This window comes from Hydra viridissima, unplaced genomic scaffold (assembly GCF_058129835.1).
Source record: "Hydra viridissima isolate aposymbiotic clone 2 unplaced genomic scaffold, HvirCarnegie_v1 scaffold_6, whole genome shotgun sequence".
NCBI lineage: Eukaryota > Metazoa > Cnidaria > Hydrozoa > Anthoathecata > Hydridae > Hydra > Hydra viridissima.
In genome coordinates, this window is record NW_028324305.1 from 6,935,213 (window position 1) to 6,952,187 (window position 16,975).

Consider the following 16,975-nt stretch of genomic DNA (forward strand, 5'->3'; position numbering starts at 1 on the left):
AAGACGAAAGTTAGTAAAGAAAAGAAGAAATTAGTAAAGGAAAGAAAAAGTTAATAAAGAAAAGAAGAAAGTTAGTAAAGAAAAGAAGAAAGTTAGTAAAGAAAAGAAGAAGTTAGTAAAGAAAAGAAAAAGTTAATAAAGAAAAGAAGAAAGTTAGTAAAGAAAAGAAGAAAGTTAGTAAAGAAAAGAAGAAGTTAGTAAAGAAAAGAAAAAGTTAATAAAGAAAAGAAGAAAGTTAGTAAAGAAAAGACGAAAGTTAGTAAAGAAAAGAAGAAGTTAGTAAAGAAAAGAAAAAGTTAATAAAGAAAAGAAGAAGTTAGTAAAGAAAAGAAGAAGTTAGTAAAGAAAAGAAAAAGTTAATAAAGAAAAGAAGAAAGTTAGTAAAGAAAAGAAGAAGTTAGTAAAGAAAAGAAAAATTTAGTAAAGAAAAGAAGAAAGTTAGCAAAGAAAAGAAGAAAGTTAGCAAAGAAACGAAGACAGTAAACTACTTAAAAAAATTATAATTAGGTCTTAAACCTAATTATAATTTTAAATTATTATAATATTTATATATATTTACCTTATAGTTATAGTAGTTTGTTCCTAGTATTAGTACCAAATTTATAACATAAATCTTAAAATCTTAAAATAAACGGAATATATGCGCGCGAATCATAAAATAGCGGGAACCCCGTAAAAAAGCGGGAAACTTGGTAAAATGCGGGAAACTTGTAAAAATACGGCTTTTCCCGTATTTCTTATATTATATTATAATATATAAATATATGTATTATAATATATAAATATATATATATAGTATATAAATATATATATTATATATATATAATATATATATATTATATTATAATATATAAATATATATACATATTATATATTATAATATAATAATTACGGGAAAACCCCGTAACATCGAATGACGTACGGGAACAAGAACGGGAATTTCCTGTTCCCGTATTTTATTTATTACGGGAACAGGATCCCGTTCCCGTATTTTAAATACCAAAAGCAGGAACAGGATCCCGCTCCCGTAGTTCCCGTAAATACGGGAACTTGGCGCACTCTAGTATAGATTCATCTTCAAAATCGATATCTTCGTTTAATCTTCGCAGTTTAATGGTATAAATTCATCTTCAAAATCGATATCTTCGTAATTGTTAGAATGAGGACATTTTACTTTACACGAAAGCCACTTCAGGGATTTGTGAAAAATCAAAGTATTTACTTCACTATATAATTGAATAAAATATTTATATCTTGTTACTAGTATTAAATATCTTTACAGCTTTTTTCCACAGTTTAGAACAGCAAAAAATGATGGCCAAGAAATATGTTTGCTACATAGCATTAAAAACTTTCAGTGGTACGACAGAATATCCCAGAAAGCTTTGCGACAAATAACTTTGAATTATAAGGAAACTATGGCGGAAAAGACAGATTATGCCATGCACCACTGGCAAAAGCACAAAAAGTTATGCGAGGATCGTTAAAAAAATCAAAATTTAGAAAACTGAACTTGGTTTTGTACACCTCCAGGGTACTAAATTGTTTTTGTTACGATTTCATTTCTTCGGCATTTACTCCGTGAAGATCACAGAAGCAGCCGATAAATAAAAAATTATTGAAGGTAAAAATTAAAAATCATTAAAGGTACTATATATATATATATATATAATACTGTTTTTAATGTTTATTCTTTTGTTATATTATTATTGATTATATTATTTACTTGTTAATAAATTTAATAAGATATTCATGTCACTAAAAACATTATTGGCAAAAATAGAAAAGCATCTATATTTTGTTTACTGTTTTGGTAATTTCTCTATTCCCCGGTCGATTGTGGAGTGTATTAAGAGATATAATTCTATTCGCTGTTTTTGACATAAAATGGAACATAATCATTCAAAAATGATGGCATCATTTAAATCCAAAAATCACAAAAAATAACTTAAAAGAGCCGTAATATATATTCGATGTTTTTTTTTTGTATTTAACAGGCAAGAGAAACAAAACTTTTTTCATTTATCGTCAAGACAATTACGTGACAAAAAGGAGTTTTTACAATTTTCTAATTCTATGAGAAATGAAAAAGCTCGTTGAAAACGTAAGGAATGTAAAATTTTTACGAAGGTTAAAAAGAGTATAACTAAAACACAAACATCGAAAAAATAGTTTACAATCTAAAATCACTAATCATTGTGATCGAAGAAAAACATCGGGCGAAGCGTTTTTATAAAAACCATCAATGAACTCACTCAAGACTTCGAGTCGTAAAACATCTCAATCTAATGTTTGCCAAAAGCTTAGGTGCATTTGGCTCAACAACGTTGGCCTGTCATTACCATTTATACCTTTTAAAGACGGTTTTACGAATACTCACACTTGTGACCGCAACCAATGGGACAGAATTTTTGTTCACTAAACCAAGTTTTAATATGACTCAAATGTCCACCATGTCCACACCCTTGACACCATGCGTATAGCCCCTTCACGGGGATGTGACTATAAATAAATAAATAAATATATATATATATATATATATATATATATATATATATATATATATATATATATATATATATATATATATATATATATATATATATATATATATATATATATATATTTATACACAGACAACCCTTAGAAGAAGTAAAACCAACTAAAAAATACAAAACAAGCATTACAAGAATTTTTGCTCACCATATTGCACAAATCTGAGCACTTTTTTTACAATTTCTACAATACCAGCCGTGCGATGTGCTGCTTAAAACCTTATAGCAAATACCGCACTGCATATGTATGACAGTTGAATTCTTAAAAGAAAAGAAAGTAAATTGAAAACAAAAAAAGAACAAAAAAATAAACTACATGGGTTTTAAGCTGATAGCCAACCTGGTTTAAAGAGTTAACAGGAACTGGAGCATGGTTTATCACCTCACTCGCAATATTAAACAACTGCAGTCGAGATAAGATTTCTAAATAGAAATATTAAATAACTGCAGTCAAGATAAAATTTCTAAACAAAAAAATTACTTTCAACACAAATAAAAAGCAGTCAAATTTTTCAAGAAAATCCATCTAAAGATTAAAAAAATCATTTATATGCTTCATCACTCATAATCTATTAGAGTTTCAATTTTTTTAAATCTTAACATGGCCATACTCCTGCCTAGTAAGAAATAGTGCGAATAAATGATATATAGCACTCGTTTGCTTTGCTTTGACAAAAAGCACTCCCAGGACACAGAAATATTTCGACAGAAGCACTTTTAAAGAAACATAAATTTTAATTGTATACTCAAAGAAAATTATTTTTGGAGTAAATTAATTACTTTTATCATTAACATAATTTAACATAAACAAAATAAGTAATGACTTATTTTGTTTATTTCAAATTAATTTTTTTTTGTTTTTACATAGTAAAACAAAAAAAAATCACATACAAATTCATATTGTCACATAGTGTATATCAATTGGCACTGATATATATTCATATATATTGTCACATAGTGTATATCAATTGGCACTGATATATATTCATATATAATGTCACATACTGTATATCAATTGACACTGAATGGATTAACTAGAATGCCCAAAGAAATGACAATTATTGGAAAGTTTTAATTTCTAGCTCAAAATGAAAAATCTAGATGAGGCAGATTTAAAGAGATGATGAATTGAAAAAACTGTGGGAAAAGTTAAATTTTCCATTCATAAAAGAAAATTCAATAGTGAGGAAGATTGAAGCATTAATTATTAAGTATGATAACTCTTTGAAATATCATAAAGAATGTACTCAAATTAAATTTGCAAAAGTGTTTGATATTACCGAAAAAGATACCGAAAATTAAGATAAAAAATTTTATGAAATGCAAATTAAATCACAAGGAGAAGTAACAACAGTATGTAACAACAGTAAAAGTAAGAGTGCATCCATCAAAAGTTATTACAAAAAATACACCATGCAATAGTTCATTGAGCAAAAATGTAATATCTCCAATTGCATCCAATATATCAACATCTTCAGAAACTTTTGAAAAAGTACTACTAGTAAATGTGATTATACTGTTGACAGTGTTGACCCTCCTTCTAAAGTGCACTTCAAAAAATCCACTTCAACTTGCAAAACAGACTAATTTAAGTTACTTTAAATCAGCAAGAGTTCTTCCATTTTCAAACAGTTTCATTACATTTTTGCCAACAGTGTCTCACATCGAATTGTCATCCTTAATTTTTTTTACAGCATTGTTAAGCTTGTCTGAAATACTTAAAAGTTCATTGAAAAGAGATTCAGATGGAGACTCAGGAGTATCATTTGAAAAAGAAAGTTCAACTTTGACTCAAAACAATATTCAACCACAAAAATTACACTTTAATTTGTAAAACAGACTAATTTAAATTACTCTAAATCAGCAAGAGTTTGCAAGCAATTATCATACCATGGCACTGACATCCCTACACCAACTCAACCTGCAATATAAAAGGCATTTGTTAGAGAATCACAAAAAATGCAGCAGAACTTTGAAGAAACTCTTTAAAATGAAAAATGGGCTTTGCACTTTGATGGTAAGAAAATTAGCAAGCTTTGTTTTGATTTTTTAACATTATTAACAATAATGTTAAAAAATCAAAACCACAAAGTTCGCTTAGCTGCACTAACTCTCAGTGATAGGAAAGCATCAAAACCATTTAATTGAATAACTGAGGTATTTAATGGAATAACTGAGGTATTAACACTGTTTAATGGAATAAGTGAGGTATTAGACCAATATCAATTATTGGAAAGCATTAAAGTTATAACCTGATTCCACAAGTTTCAATACTGGAGTAAAAAATGGAGTTGTTATAATGATCCAACAAAAGTTTAAAGAGAACGGTATTCCTATACCTCAGTATATATAGGATGTCAGCATCACGTGTTGGATTTAGTGTTAAGGCATTCAATGGACTAAATTTTTAGTGGAAAGACAACATCTCCTAATATATCATGATTGTGTGCAAAAGATTTAACAACTTTCAATAAAGTGATGTAAAAATAAAAGTTATAAACATAAAACGGTGTGATGATGTGCAATTTTTATAGCAATTGGGAAATCCATACTGATCAAGAACATGCTATATTTCCCTTTAATTAATTTTAAAACATTACCTAATATAAGTAATGCAAGGTGGAACTCTAGAACAATATAAGTAATGCAAGGTAGAACTCTAGAGCAATATATGCCTAACTTGCTTTTGTGCTACTCACAGACAAACATGAACTTCTTAAGCAAATTTGTGAATTGATTTGGTGAGTTTGGTTTGACATTTGGTTTAGTGACCATTTTTATAAGGATGATTATGAAAAATTGGATAACAGTTTAAAAAAACACAAAAAAGAATATCCAGCTTTTAGGAAACATTGGAATAAATACAATATAGCAAACACAAAGAAGTAACATTTGTGCTGAACGAGCAATTAAAGTCATGCAAGATATACAGTGTAAAAGTATTGGAAAAAGCAATTTGATGTTCATTTTATCAAACAAGTGATTGTATTACATTAGATTATTCATTTACTAGGATTGAACTGTGTTATATATGTTATGATTTTCTCATAAGTATAATCTTATCCACTAATACTATATTGCAAAATTTTTAACATATAATTTATATTTCCTTGGGTATTTTTTTGACAAAATATCATCAATAAATGTCTTTTTTAGTATTTTTATACTTTGAAAATAAGAGGTTGTAACCAATATGTTAAATTATATTAATTATCAAAGCAGATAATTTACCCCAAAAAAAAATTTACTTTGAGCATACAATTTAAATTTTATACATTTCTTTAAGAGCACTTTTATTGAAATATTTCTATCTGTGTCCTGAGCGTGCTTTTTGTCAAGGCAAAGCAAGAGCACCATATATCATATATTTGCACTATTTCTCATCAGAAAGGAGTATAGCCAATTTAAAATAAAAAAAAGAAAATCTTATAACCTTAATACCTATATAACCATTGAACCAATCTTCTTGCACACTCTTTTCGATTAGCTCTTTTGCAAAACTGTCCAACACTAACAGCACAGTAACACACATCTGTATGTCACCCTACATTAGTTGAATATAAATTTTAATTACATACAATTTAAAAAGATCTTTGTTGATGATTGTACGCATGCATAGATAGATGGTTTCAATAAATTGGATTGGATTGGATTGGATAGGATAGTTCGGAATTGGATTGGATGGGATTGGATGGGATTGGATGGAATTGGATGGAATTGGATGGGATTGGATGGAATTGGATGGAATTGGATGGGATTGGATGGGATTGGATGGGATTGGATAGGTTTGGATGGGATTGGATTGGATGGATGTATGTATATGTATGCATGCATGTATCTATACAACAAGTATATATAAAATACTATTGCAGGTTAAAAAGTATTTTGTTCATTTTTTTGCATTTTCCAGAAAAGAAAAATGCTTCATGACTTTGGATGATCAACTTACACAACACAAAACAACTTATAAAAAGATGAAGTACGAATGTTACAGATCACCTTAATCATATCAAGATTAACAAACAAACAAATTTCTTTGATTATGATGACTTGATATAAAAGAAACAAAAACTAAATATTTAAACTAAACTTCAAAAAAGTTTTATGAAACTTTACTCAAAAAAAAAAAAAAAAAAAAAAAAACCTGCTCTGCATAAAATAATAGCACTTCTTTTACAAGATTACTGAAATTCCATGGAGGTAACTCCTAAAACAAAATGAGGATAACTGCTTTTATGTAAAAGATTTTTGTTACTTAAAGAATGCAAATATATATATATATATATATATATATATATATATATATATATATATATATATATATATATATATATATATATATATATATATATATACATATATATATAAAGTCTAAAAAAAAATATACAAAGTTAAAAAAAAATGTCTAAAAAAAGTTGGATGATACCAAAGAAATTGGTTGCAGTTGTTGGAGTTCATCTTTTTGCTCTTCCTCATCCTCCATATCTTCAATTTGCTGGAATGGTCTTACATAAATAAAGATAAAGGATCCTAAAAACAGTTTTTCTTACTATTTGTAACAACAACAACAAAATCTGTTCTACAACTTACCTACTGCTAAAAGATCGACGAAGTTCAAATCCTTCCTAAATAACAAAACTTTATGGTGTAATAAAAGCAATTATTTTTTTTTACATAAATATTTTTTATATATCCAGATACAATACGAAAAAAATATAGGTTACAAATACAATACCAGATAAAAATGTCAAAATTAAATAATATGAAACACCATTTAACAAATTTAAAGAAGCTGTTAAATAAAAAGCAAGCTGTTACCCTGGGTAGATTTTCAATATCTTCTACATCAACATCAACATCAGCAGAAAAAAGTTGCTCATTACAGTCTTCATCTCCAAATACTGCATCTAGCTCTGGTCCTACTAAAGTCATATCATTATAGGTATTTGACACAATCCCACTGGGTGTTTGAAGGCCTGGATCTGTCTCATTCTCAGAGCTTAATGCTGATTGGTTAATACTTCTTGAATCAACAATGCCTTCTAAAATTTTAACAAGGGAATGAATATGAAAAAGTAAAAAATTTTAAAATCTTTAAAAAATTATTTAGAAAGAGAACAGTAACTACTAATTAAAAAATTGTATATAACTTTTGTTTGTAAGTTAAAATATTTAATTTCATTCTATAAACCCTTATACCAAGCAATAGTACTTGCAATTGGTTTGCAATATTTATCAAATTAAATTTACAACAAACGAAATTTCACACTAATTAATTCACACATGAAAAGCAATCATTTATAGTAATAATTTACATCAATTATTTATAGCAATAATTTATAGCAATGATTTAGAGCAATACTATATATATTACGCACCAGGAGTTTCTAACAACCTCGAAAGATTATCTCTTCCAACCATTTGATTAACATATGAAGTAATTAAGATTGGTGGACTACTTGGTGCTTTATCTGTTTGTTCACTTTTAGAGCTTGTATAGTATAATTGACCAAGAATGGCCCAAGTTTGTGCTTTATCAAAAAAACTTAACTTTTTGGCTGCCTGATAACATGTAAGCAAAGTAATAGAAGTAAACAATTTAAAATACAAAAATATAGACAAAAAAATACAAATAAAATGATATGACCAAGTAATTGCAAAACAGGAGATCTAGAACAGCAAAACAGGAATGTTAAAAAAAATCTGCTAATTCAATTATTGATGAAAACAGCTATTTGCCTGGTAATTAGACAAAAATACCTCTGCATTGTGCTCACACATTGAGGTAATTGATTTGCCAAAAAAAATGTATTCTTTTGCAAGAGAAGCAATCCATGTCTCTTCCTGTTATAAAATTAAAAACTTTCACTCAAGTATTTAGTAAAACAATATCCTGTGAAGAATTAATACTCTCATTTTAAAAAAACTGTACTTGATTTTTGCTTGTAAAAATAATTTTCAGTATTTTCTTTTTTATCAAAACTTAATTGGAATCAGTTGATGTTTTTAAGGAACTTGAATCAGACAGAGTTATAAAGAAACAGAAGTAGGTTTACAATTTACTTTTAAGTTGGTATCACAGATTCCAGTTGAAAATGAAGTTTTAATTTATTAGTTTATATTAGTTAAAACTGGTAGGCATTTTAAACCTAAAATTATTTACAAAATATAAAAGGTTTATTTTTAAAAGACAAGAGTGAACAAGGTTACCTAATTATTGAATTTAGATGAAGGACTAAACCCTGGTCAAACCCTGCTAGAAAGTTTTAATGATGAATAAGATGTTCTTCTCAATGCTTCAGAATGTTAAAAGATAATTTTTCAAATTAGATTAGTAATGAAATAAAGAATAGTTTCTTATATTGAAATTTTATAAAAGGCTAATATAACTTACTTACAAATAAAGAATCAACTTTATATATGTTGACTGCACTACTCTCTTGACGAAATTCCTGATTTTCAATACCAGTCTTTGCTTGCTTTTTAACTGGATATTGACTGAAAAGTATATTTTTTATACTATGTATTTATTTAAACATATTCCTAACTATAAGCATTTAAAACAATTTAAAATGTTTAAGAAAGTCAGAAAGAAATAGACCGGTTATCTTCCAATAATACTTTATCAATACTTTGCGATTCAAACAAAAATCTATTACCTATCCTAACCTACCTATTAAAAATTATATTTGGTTAGCTTGTAAACTGTTAAACAGTTAAATAAAGTTTGGTGCAATGAAAAAGACTTATTTCTTACATAATAACTGTACTTAAGTTAACTAGAAAAGATGTAAGAAATACTTCTTACTTCTTTCTATTAACTAATTAAGAGTATAATTTACCTTGGCTTTGGCGTGTCTTGCTTAATGTCTGTATTAGGAAAAGCATGACCAATAAGACCATGTGGAGATAATCCAAGTGCAATCGAAGGAGCTTTTGTGGCAGGTCTTTCAGCATCACGAATGGTATGATGAATTATAGTTTTATCTTTTGAACATGATAGCATAATATCAGGGTCACGCTGCCAAACAAAACCTAAACAATTAAAGAAGTATTTTTGCAATTAAGAAGTCAACAACATATAGTGGAATTGTTAAACATTAACTTACACTTAGTTGTGGAATATTTAAGCTGTGGAATATTTAATTTGTGGAATATTTACTTGTAGAAATTTAAATTTGGAATATAAGAATGGAATAATAGAGCCTTCCTGTATTGGCAAAAATATTAAATTTCAATGGATTGATAACTGTATTTTAAATACTTTGGTGCTGCACTTTTATTTCGTGAGATAAAAATAAGTTTTATTTTAAAACTTAAAGATATTTTTCCAGTGCCAAAGAAGCTGTAAATGTATGCAAAAAAGAAGCTATAAATTTATGCATAAAACTCAACATTTTAAGTTTTTATGCAGCAGAATGAAACAATTTAAAATATCAAAATTAATAAAGTTTAACTTTATAAACATTTAAGCTGCATAAACACAAAAAGATAGCACAAAAATTACATACCAGTTGCAACATCTTTGTGTTCCTGAAAAGCTGCAAAAGGAACATACGGTCTTCGAATATCCCAAATATTTACACTGTTATCCAATATTAGAGCACAACTAAATATTCACATACTATTGTTTTTAACAACATAAAAGTCAACATGACACACACTTTAAAAATTAAAAAAAACTTAAAATTACCTTGCAATATGATGTTTATAGTTTGGTCTCCATTTAATTCTTGCAACTGATGCAATAGTTTCAATTGTATTGATTGGAGAATTATTATATTGTGTGTCCCAGATCTTTATTAAACTGTCTCTTCCACCAGTTGCAAGCCAATATCTTTCTTCCAAATGCCAATCTAATGCAAAAACTGGCCCTGCATGACCAGTGAACTGTGTATAATGATGCTCAGGCTTTCGCATATCCCAAAGCTATAAAGAAGAAGAAAATTTTTACTTTCTAGTCAAAATTTATTGCTTACAAAACTATATTAACTTAGATTTATTTTAAATTTAAATTTAGTTTTATTTAGTATTAAACTAAAATGTTCTAAAAGATAATATCATCAACACTACTGTGAAATAGAGTGTGAACCACTCTATTTTACAGTAATTTTGTAAATATAGCTATACCAAACCCAAAAATCAGGTTAAAAAGTAAAAATAAACAGTTTTTGATAAATAAAGATTTATGTCATTATGAATGAAGATTCATGTAATCAAGAATGGTAAATGTAAACTCTGACATCAGTGAAAATTAAAGTTTTAGTTTGTTTAAGCAAACATTAAGATAATTGAAATTTTTAACATTGAATTAATTTTATATTTAAAGGTAAGTGCATATTTTAAATCTGATCTTCACTTATACAATTGATATAACATAAATCTTGTTTTATTGAAGAAAAAGACATTTAAAATAAGAAGTTGACATTTAAATCAACTTGTATACTGGGATTAATGGAATGTCAAATAAATCTTAACAACCATGAAAAGATATCTACCAAAATTGTTTGGAAAATAAAACAAACACCTGGATATTTCCACTTTCACCAGCTGCACAAAATATAAACTTGTCTACTCGATGAAACTAAAAATAGAAACAAAAAAAATTACAGCATTTTTCTAGATTAGAAAAAGTATACAACAACATTTGCAATTAAATTATTTTAAAACAATCTCTAACCTGAACATCCCTGATACTATCAGCTTTACCACAAAATGCTATAGAAACATCTTTACGCCGTATATCCTATTAAATTGGTTCATACAAGAATAAGTAACTGATATGTTACTTAACTATTATTGTATGAGCATATGTATAATCTATATATCTGTCTGTCTGTCTGTCTGTCTGTCTGTCTGTTTATATATCTACCTATCTATCTATCTATCTATCTACACATATATATATATATATATATATATATATATATATATATATATATATATATATATATATATATATATATATATATATAAAGATAGGGAGAGAGAAAGAGAACGCAAATATAACAAAAATTACAAAGCAGTTCATGTTCCCATCTTGTGAGCAGCTCATAAGTAGAGTTGGATCAGTTGGATGAAAACAAATTTTATTGACAAAGCGGAAGTGCTGTTGGAATATATGATCTGTAAAACCAACAAAGTATCAGTTAACCAACCCAAAAAATTATGATATAAATATATATAACTCTTACAAGGTTATTTCTAGAAAAAAAAATAATTACACAAGAATTACTGTAATACATATACCATAATATTTCAAATGTTAAATGAAACCTTGCTTTTGCTCCTTGTTCAAGTCCCAAAGAATGACAACACCATTACCAGCAGCAGATGCTATGATGTTATCTAATTTTTTAAATTACAATTTTATTAGTAAGCAATAAAACTATGTATGAATATGTATGTATGTATGTATGTATGTATGTATGTATGTATGTATGTATGTATGTATGTATGTATGTATGTATGTATGTATGTATGTATGTATGTATGTATGTATGTATGTATGTATGTATGTATGTATGTATAGCGAGGGTTAACTTAAGCGTTATAAATCTGGAGAAAGTAAAAACAGCAAAGTAACAATTATAATGCTAATGCCTTCCTAACATAGGCATTAATATCCGGAAAAAAATGTAGGTAAGAAATGTTACATTGATAATACAAATATTAAACCAAGTTATTAGTTAAAATGAAAGCTAAATAATTCAATTATTTTGAACTGAATGTTGCTCTTTTTTTTTTTTATTTTATGTTGTTGTTATCCATTCTACTTTATTATACATGTCAAAACATCTTTTAAATTATGTTTTTAATTTTAAGCTATTTACTTTGCTTTGAAAAATGGCTGGTAGACTAGGAGTATTACAATTTTTGATAAGGTTTTACCTGCTACAAAAATTCTTTTTTAAATACCACAACATAACATTATTTGTAGAGTTGAATGATTTCTCTGTTTTGCAATATGTAGCTAGGCACTGATTAGTGGCAATCAGTATAAATTGTTCAACACCTTCATTGAAAAAATATTATCAAAACCAAGATGGAGGTGGCAATTAATTGCAGACAATTTTAATCAAGCTGTGTGTCATCGTACATTTTTTGAAAGAAGTTATCTGCCTCTGAACACTTTAATTTTACAGTTGTACATGTGGTATTTTGATTTTACACACATACAAATAACTAGAGAGTTTATCCTCTCTAGAAAAACCATTATAGATTGGTGCAACTTCATTAGAAAAAATTGTTACCAACATTTAGAAGAAAATCAGCTTAGATGAGAATGGTGATCCAATAGATATCTAGATTAATGTGTTGAAATAATTTCACAGGAATCATCATGATGGTCACTGGCTGTGTGGTCATTGGTTTTCAGGGCTATTAAGTTACATCAAGGATACTACTGTCTTATAGAGGTATTTGCAGAGTAATTGTTACTTTTTCTTTCTTTCAAGATTTATAATGCTAAAGTTAATCCTTATATATATATATATATATATATATTTATATATATATATTAGACATGTCCAAAAAACAACTTTTTTTAAAAATGTCTGAGCACAGCCGCTAAATGTGTTCTTTGTAATAAATTAATACTAAATTTAAAAAATTTTTGAATAAAAAAAATTTTTAGGGGTTGCTCAAGACCCTTAAACATCAGACAAGTCCCTAATATTTTGAAAAAAAAAGTTTTTTAAAACCATATCATGTTGGGTCTCAAAAGAAGTGAAATTTTATAAAAATTTCAAAAATATTAACTATTTTATATAAAAATTACCAGTTCAAATTTTATGAATTAAAAACTATTGTTTTTTAACAAAAAATAAAAAAGTGCATATTTTTAAAGTTTTTTTTAATAAACTTTTTAATTTGTGTTTTTTACAAACTTTTTTTATTATTTTTGAAATTTTTATAAAATTTCACTTCTTTTGAGACCCAACATGATATGGTTTTAAAAAACTTTTTTTTTCAAAATATTAGGGACTCGTCTGATGTTTAAGGGTCTTGAGCGACCCCTAAAAATTTTTTTTATTCAAAAATTTTTTAAATTTAGTATTAATTTATTACATAGAACACATTTAGCAGCTGTGCTCAGACATTTTTTAAAAAAGTTGTTTTTTGGACATGTCTAATATATATATATATATATATATATATATAAGCTAAGAAAAAGATATGTAATTATATTAAATAATAGTGTAAATAACAAATCGTATTTTATCTACACTAGTGTTAACTTTTCACAATTATATTTCCTTTTTTTGTCTTTTAATTTATTTAGTATTTATATCTCTGAAAAAATTTCAAATTTTCAAATGATTGAACAAATTATCATATATATTTTTAGATGCATGACAAAATCAAAGGAGATAAGCTTTGCAGACAGAAGTACAATAATTACTTTGCATAAGGAATGTTATTCCATTTGAGAAATTGCAAAAAACTTGAAAATATCCTACAAAGGGTTCAAGGTACAACAAAGAGAATTTTTTTATTATGGTATCTTAAGTGACCTACTAAGATCTAGGAGGCCTTCAGTAAGATCCAGAACAGATAATTTAGACAAAACTTAATTCTCTGTGACATAGGCATTTGACAGCTCTTCAGATATAATCTGAGAAGCTGTCAAATGTTTATTAATTTGATTGATGATTTGATAATTAAATATCAATTCAAAATCTAACATTCTAATCATAGAAATAAAGCTATCACTTTCATTCTTTTAAATTAAATTATCCCTCACAGAATGCACTTAGCATGCAGAAACTTCATAATTCTTGGAATATATATTACTTGCTACTGCAGTAAAGCTTTATTGTTATACTTATGGCTGAACTAGCATTCCTACTTACAAAATCAAGTAAAAGATATTAATAGAATTAAACATCTTTTGCTTGTTTTTAAAAATATAATGGCTAATTCAGCCATAAATCCAGCTCACACATAATGGCTAATGCATACCAGTAATAACATTTTAAGATTGGTGCTAAAAAACTTTTAGTCCAATAAAGACAGAAACACATGCCTCATTATTTGTAATAATAACAATGTTATATACCTTCAGTTGGGTGCCATTGCAAATCAGATATGCTGTAATTCAACTTGCGTGGACCTGCTACAAGATTCAATTTTTCCACAAACCTCTTTTCTTCAATACTGAAAATCTTTAACACTAAAATGTATGAAAATTTTTAACACTAAAGTTTACATATGAAAATCTTTAGCACTAAAGTTTCTGTATGAAAATTTTCAACACTAAAATATACATATTGCAAAGAATGTTTACTTTTATGATAATGACTGCTACCTTTGCAATGACATAAAAAGTAAAAAGTCTACGGGTTTTTTAAGTTGTTCTCTTTAATGTGTATTGCTTTACATATTGATTGCGCATTTTTTTCTCAACAATCACTTTAATTTTAAATTTAAAGAAAAGGAGCAGCCAAAAATAGATGATGCTCTCAAACATCATAAATCTTGACTAATCTAAATCTAAACCTACAGTTACTGCCACCAACAGCGCACTGCGTTCCTTCTTTATTTTTACATATGGCTTTTGCTGAACATGACAAGGTTTGTTGAAAGGTAACAGCATTAAGAGGCTGAAGACCTGAAAAAGACTAATATATTTGAAATACTTGCAATTTTTATGATTGCTTGACAGACACACATACTTATATGCAGATGTTTTCTTAACACATATTTTTACCTAACTTATCTTGGTTACGAGCCATAGAAATATTTTATTCCATTTGAAGCTATCTACTTTATCAAACTGTGTGAAATTCTAATAATAGAAACTATACAGTTAACACCTAAAACATAAAATAAATGTACAAAAGTGATTGGTAAAAGTGAATGAATAGTGACTAACTGTGAATATTACCTTAGATTAGGGATTAAAACTGAAATACTCCATCCAATCTATTAAAAATATCATGTTAAATACTTTAAAGATCAAAAGTAATATTAATTTAATTTACTATGAAAAGTTTTAAAAACACAATTCTTAAATAGTACTTAATACCACCCGAGTATTTTTTAAATTCTAATTTTTTTCTGTTGTTTCGTTAAAACTTTTTTTTTTTCTTTTTGGAGAAAGTAAAAATTTTATAGATGCACAGCATTTCGCACTAAACTTGAAACTTATACCTATGGTATACACTTCAAAGAATAACTTTATTTAGAGTTAACGAAGAAAACTTATGTAGCTAATTTCCTTTTGTAAAACTTATGTAGCTAATTTCCTGGTTAGCTAGTTTCATGATACAGTTCCAGCCGTTGCCTATACACTTTCGCTTTCATTTCGAAAAAATCCGAATATTTATTTATCGTTATGTACAATATCTGATATAAATTTTATAGCTCATTAAGTCATTTAAAGTATCAATGGCTAAGGGAGGGTAGTAAGGGATTTTGAACACGAAAGTATAAAACATTAACCATTGTTGGTTGTAATTAGAGCAGTGTTTCCCAACCTTATTTCATTCAGGCCCCACTAAACCACCTCAAAGATTTTGAATACCCCCCTTATTCTGAAAAAATATAATACTAAATATACCTAGATCCCTATATATAAAAAAAAATGTATGCAAAAAAAATGTATGCAAAATATTAATCAAACTGTTCAATTCAATTTACAAAAAAAGACAAAAATTAAAAACGATCCCAAAAAAATACTTCAAATAATTAATAAAATTTATTCAAAAAATAAGAGTTCGAATTATTTTATAAAATTAAAACAATTTTCAAATTCAAATCAATTACATTAACTTTCAAAACCAATCAATTCACAATTCAAACAATTTCAGAGAGATGAAACAACCAATAAGAACAAATAAAAACGAGATCACAATCGGAACTGAAAAAATTATAAAAAAGATAAATTAACGTGATGATTACGTTTTTCTATGAATAACACAATGCACAAGTAACATTTCGGGATTGTCATCCTTCATTATTTTAAACACCTATTTTTCTTGCCCATCATAACAGGAGCTCCGTCTGCAGCACAACATATAATATTTTTAATTTGTGCTTCAAATAAATATTTTTTTAGTGAGTTGTATATATCAACGGCAGTAGTAGTAGTTTCAAATGATTCACAGAACAACATTTCTTTAGTGAATTCACCGTTTACAATATATCTTATGTAAGCCATCAATACAGCCTGACTGTCTCTTATAGTTGACTCATCCATCTGTATTGAGAGTTTTCTTGATCCTAACTTTTCAACAAGTTGGGTTTAACATTTTCAGCCATCTCATCTATTCTTCTATTAACAGTGTTATTGCTTAGTGGCATTAATTTAACATCTTGGTCGTCTTTGCCCAGAACTGTTTTGAGAAAACTTGATATCGCTGGTTTAAGATGGATAACCACAAAAAAAAAAAAAAATTTCATAACTATAATTAAAT

At 27.2% G+C, this 16,975-nt stretch overlaps 1 protein-coding gene across 5 annotated transcripts; it reads right to left on the reverse strand.

Moving 5' to 3' along the window:
• Positions 1-2,127: 2,127 nt before the first annotated feature.
• On the reverse strand, positions 2,128-15,858 carry LOC145190131 (GATOR2 complex protein WDR24-like). 5 transcript variants are annotated; one of them, XR_016453447.1, is made up of 23 exons: positions 15,711-15,858; positions 15,445-15,482; positions 15,268-15,345; positions 15,061-15,168; positions 14,617-14,730; positions 11,832-11,903; positions 11,575-11,681; positions 11,236-11,301; positions 11,083-11,139; positions 10,249-10,484; positions 10,067-10,164; positions 9,398-9,590; positions 8,954-9,053; positions 8,316-8,399; positions 7,934-8,117; positions 7,374-7,597; positions 7,146-7,180; positions 6,982-7,060; positions 6,700-6,762; positions 5,989-6,099; positions 2,896-2,978; positions 2,704-2,816; positions 2,128-2,502 (listed from the first exon to the last, which is right to left on the reverse strand). XR_016453447.1 is itself a non-coding variant. In XM_090090777.1 (23 exons), the coding sequence occupies exons 3-23, from the start codon at positions 15,290-15,292 to the stop codon at positions 2,367-2,369; spliced, it is 2,280 nt and encodes a 759-aa protein (XP_089946903.1). In that variant the 5' UTR covers positions 15,293-15,345; positions 15,445-15,482; positions 15,711-15,858; the 3' UTR covers positions 2,128-2,366. The 5 variants fall into 5 exon arrangements, 3 of the variants coding, with proteins under 3 accessions (XP_089946903.1, XP_089946904.1, XP_089946902.1); XM_090090777.1 differs by having other exon boundaries at positions 5,997-6,099; XM_090090778.1 differs by lacking the exon at positions 15,711-15,858 and adding an exon at positions 15,586-15,700 and having other exon boundaries at positions 5,997-6,099.
• Positions 15,859-16,975: the final 1,117 nt, after the last annotated feature.

Bases quoted from the DNA above. Each gene is read 5' to 3' on its own strand.
- LOC145190131 (XM_090090777.1), bottom strand. From the start codon at position 15,292: ATGGCTCGTAACCAAGATAAGTTAG. The intron at 15,169-15,267 runs GTAAAAATATGT...AGTCTTTTTCAG, and splicing joins TCGTAACCAAGATAAGTTAG to GTCTTCAGCCTCTTAATGCT. The intron at 11,140-11,235 runs GTTAGAGATTGT...TTCTATTTTTAG, and splicing joins ATAGTATCAGGGATGTTCAG to TTTCATCGAGTAGACAAGTT.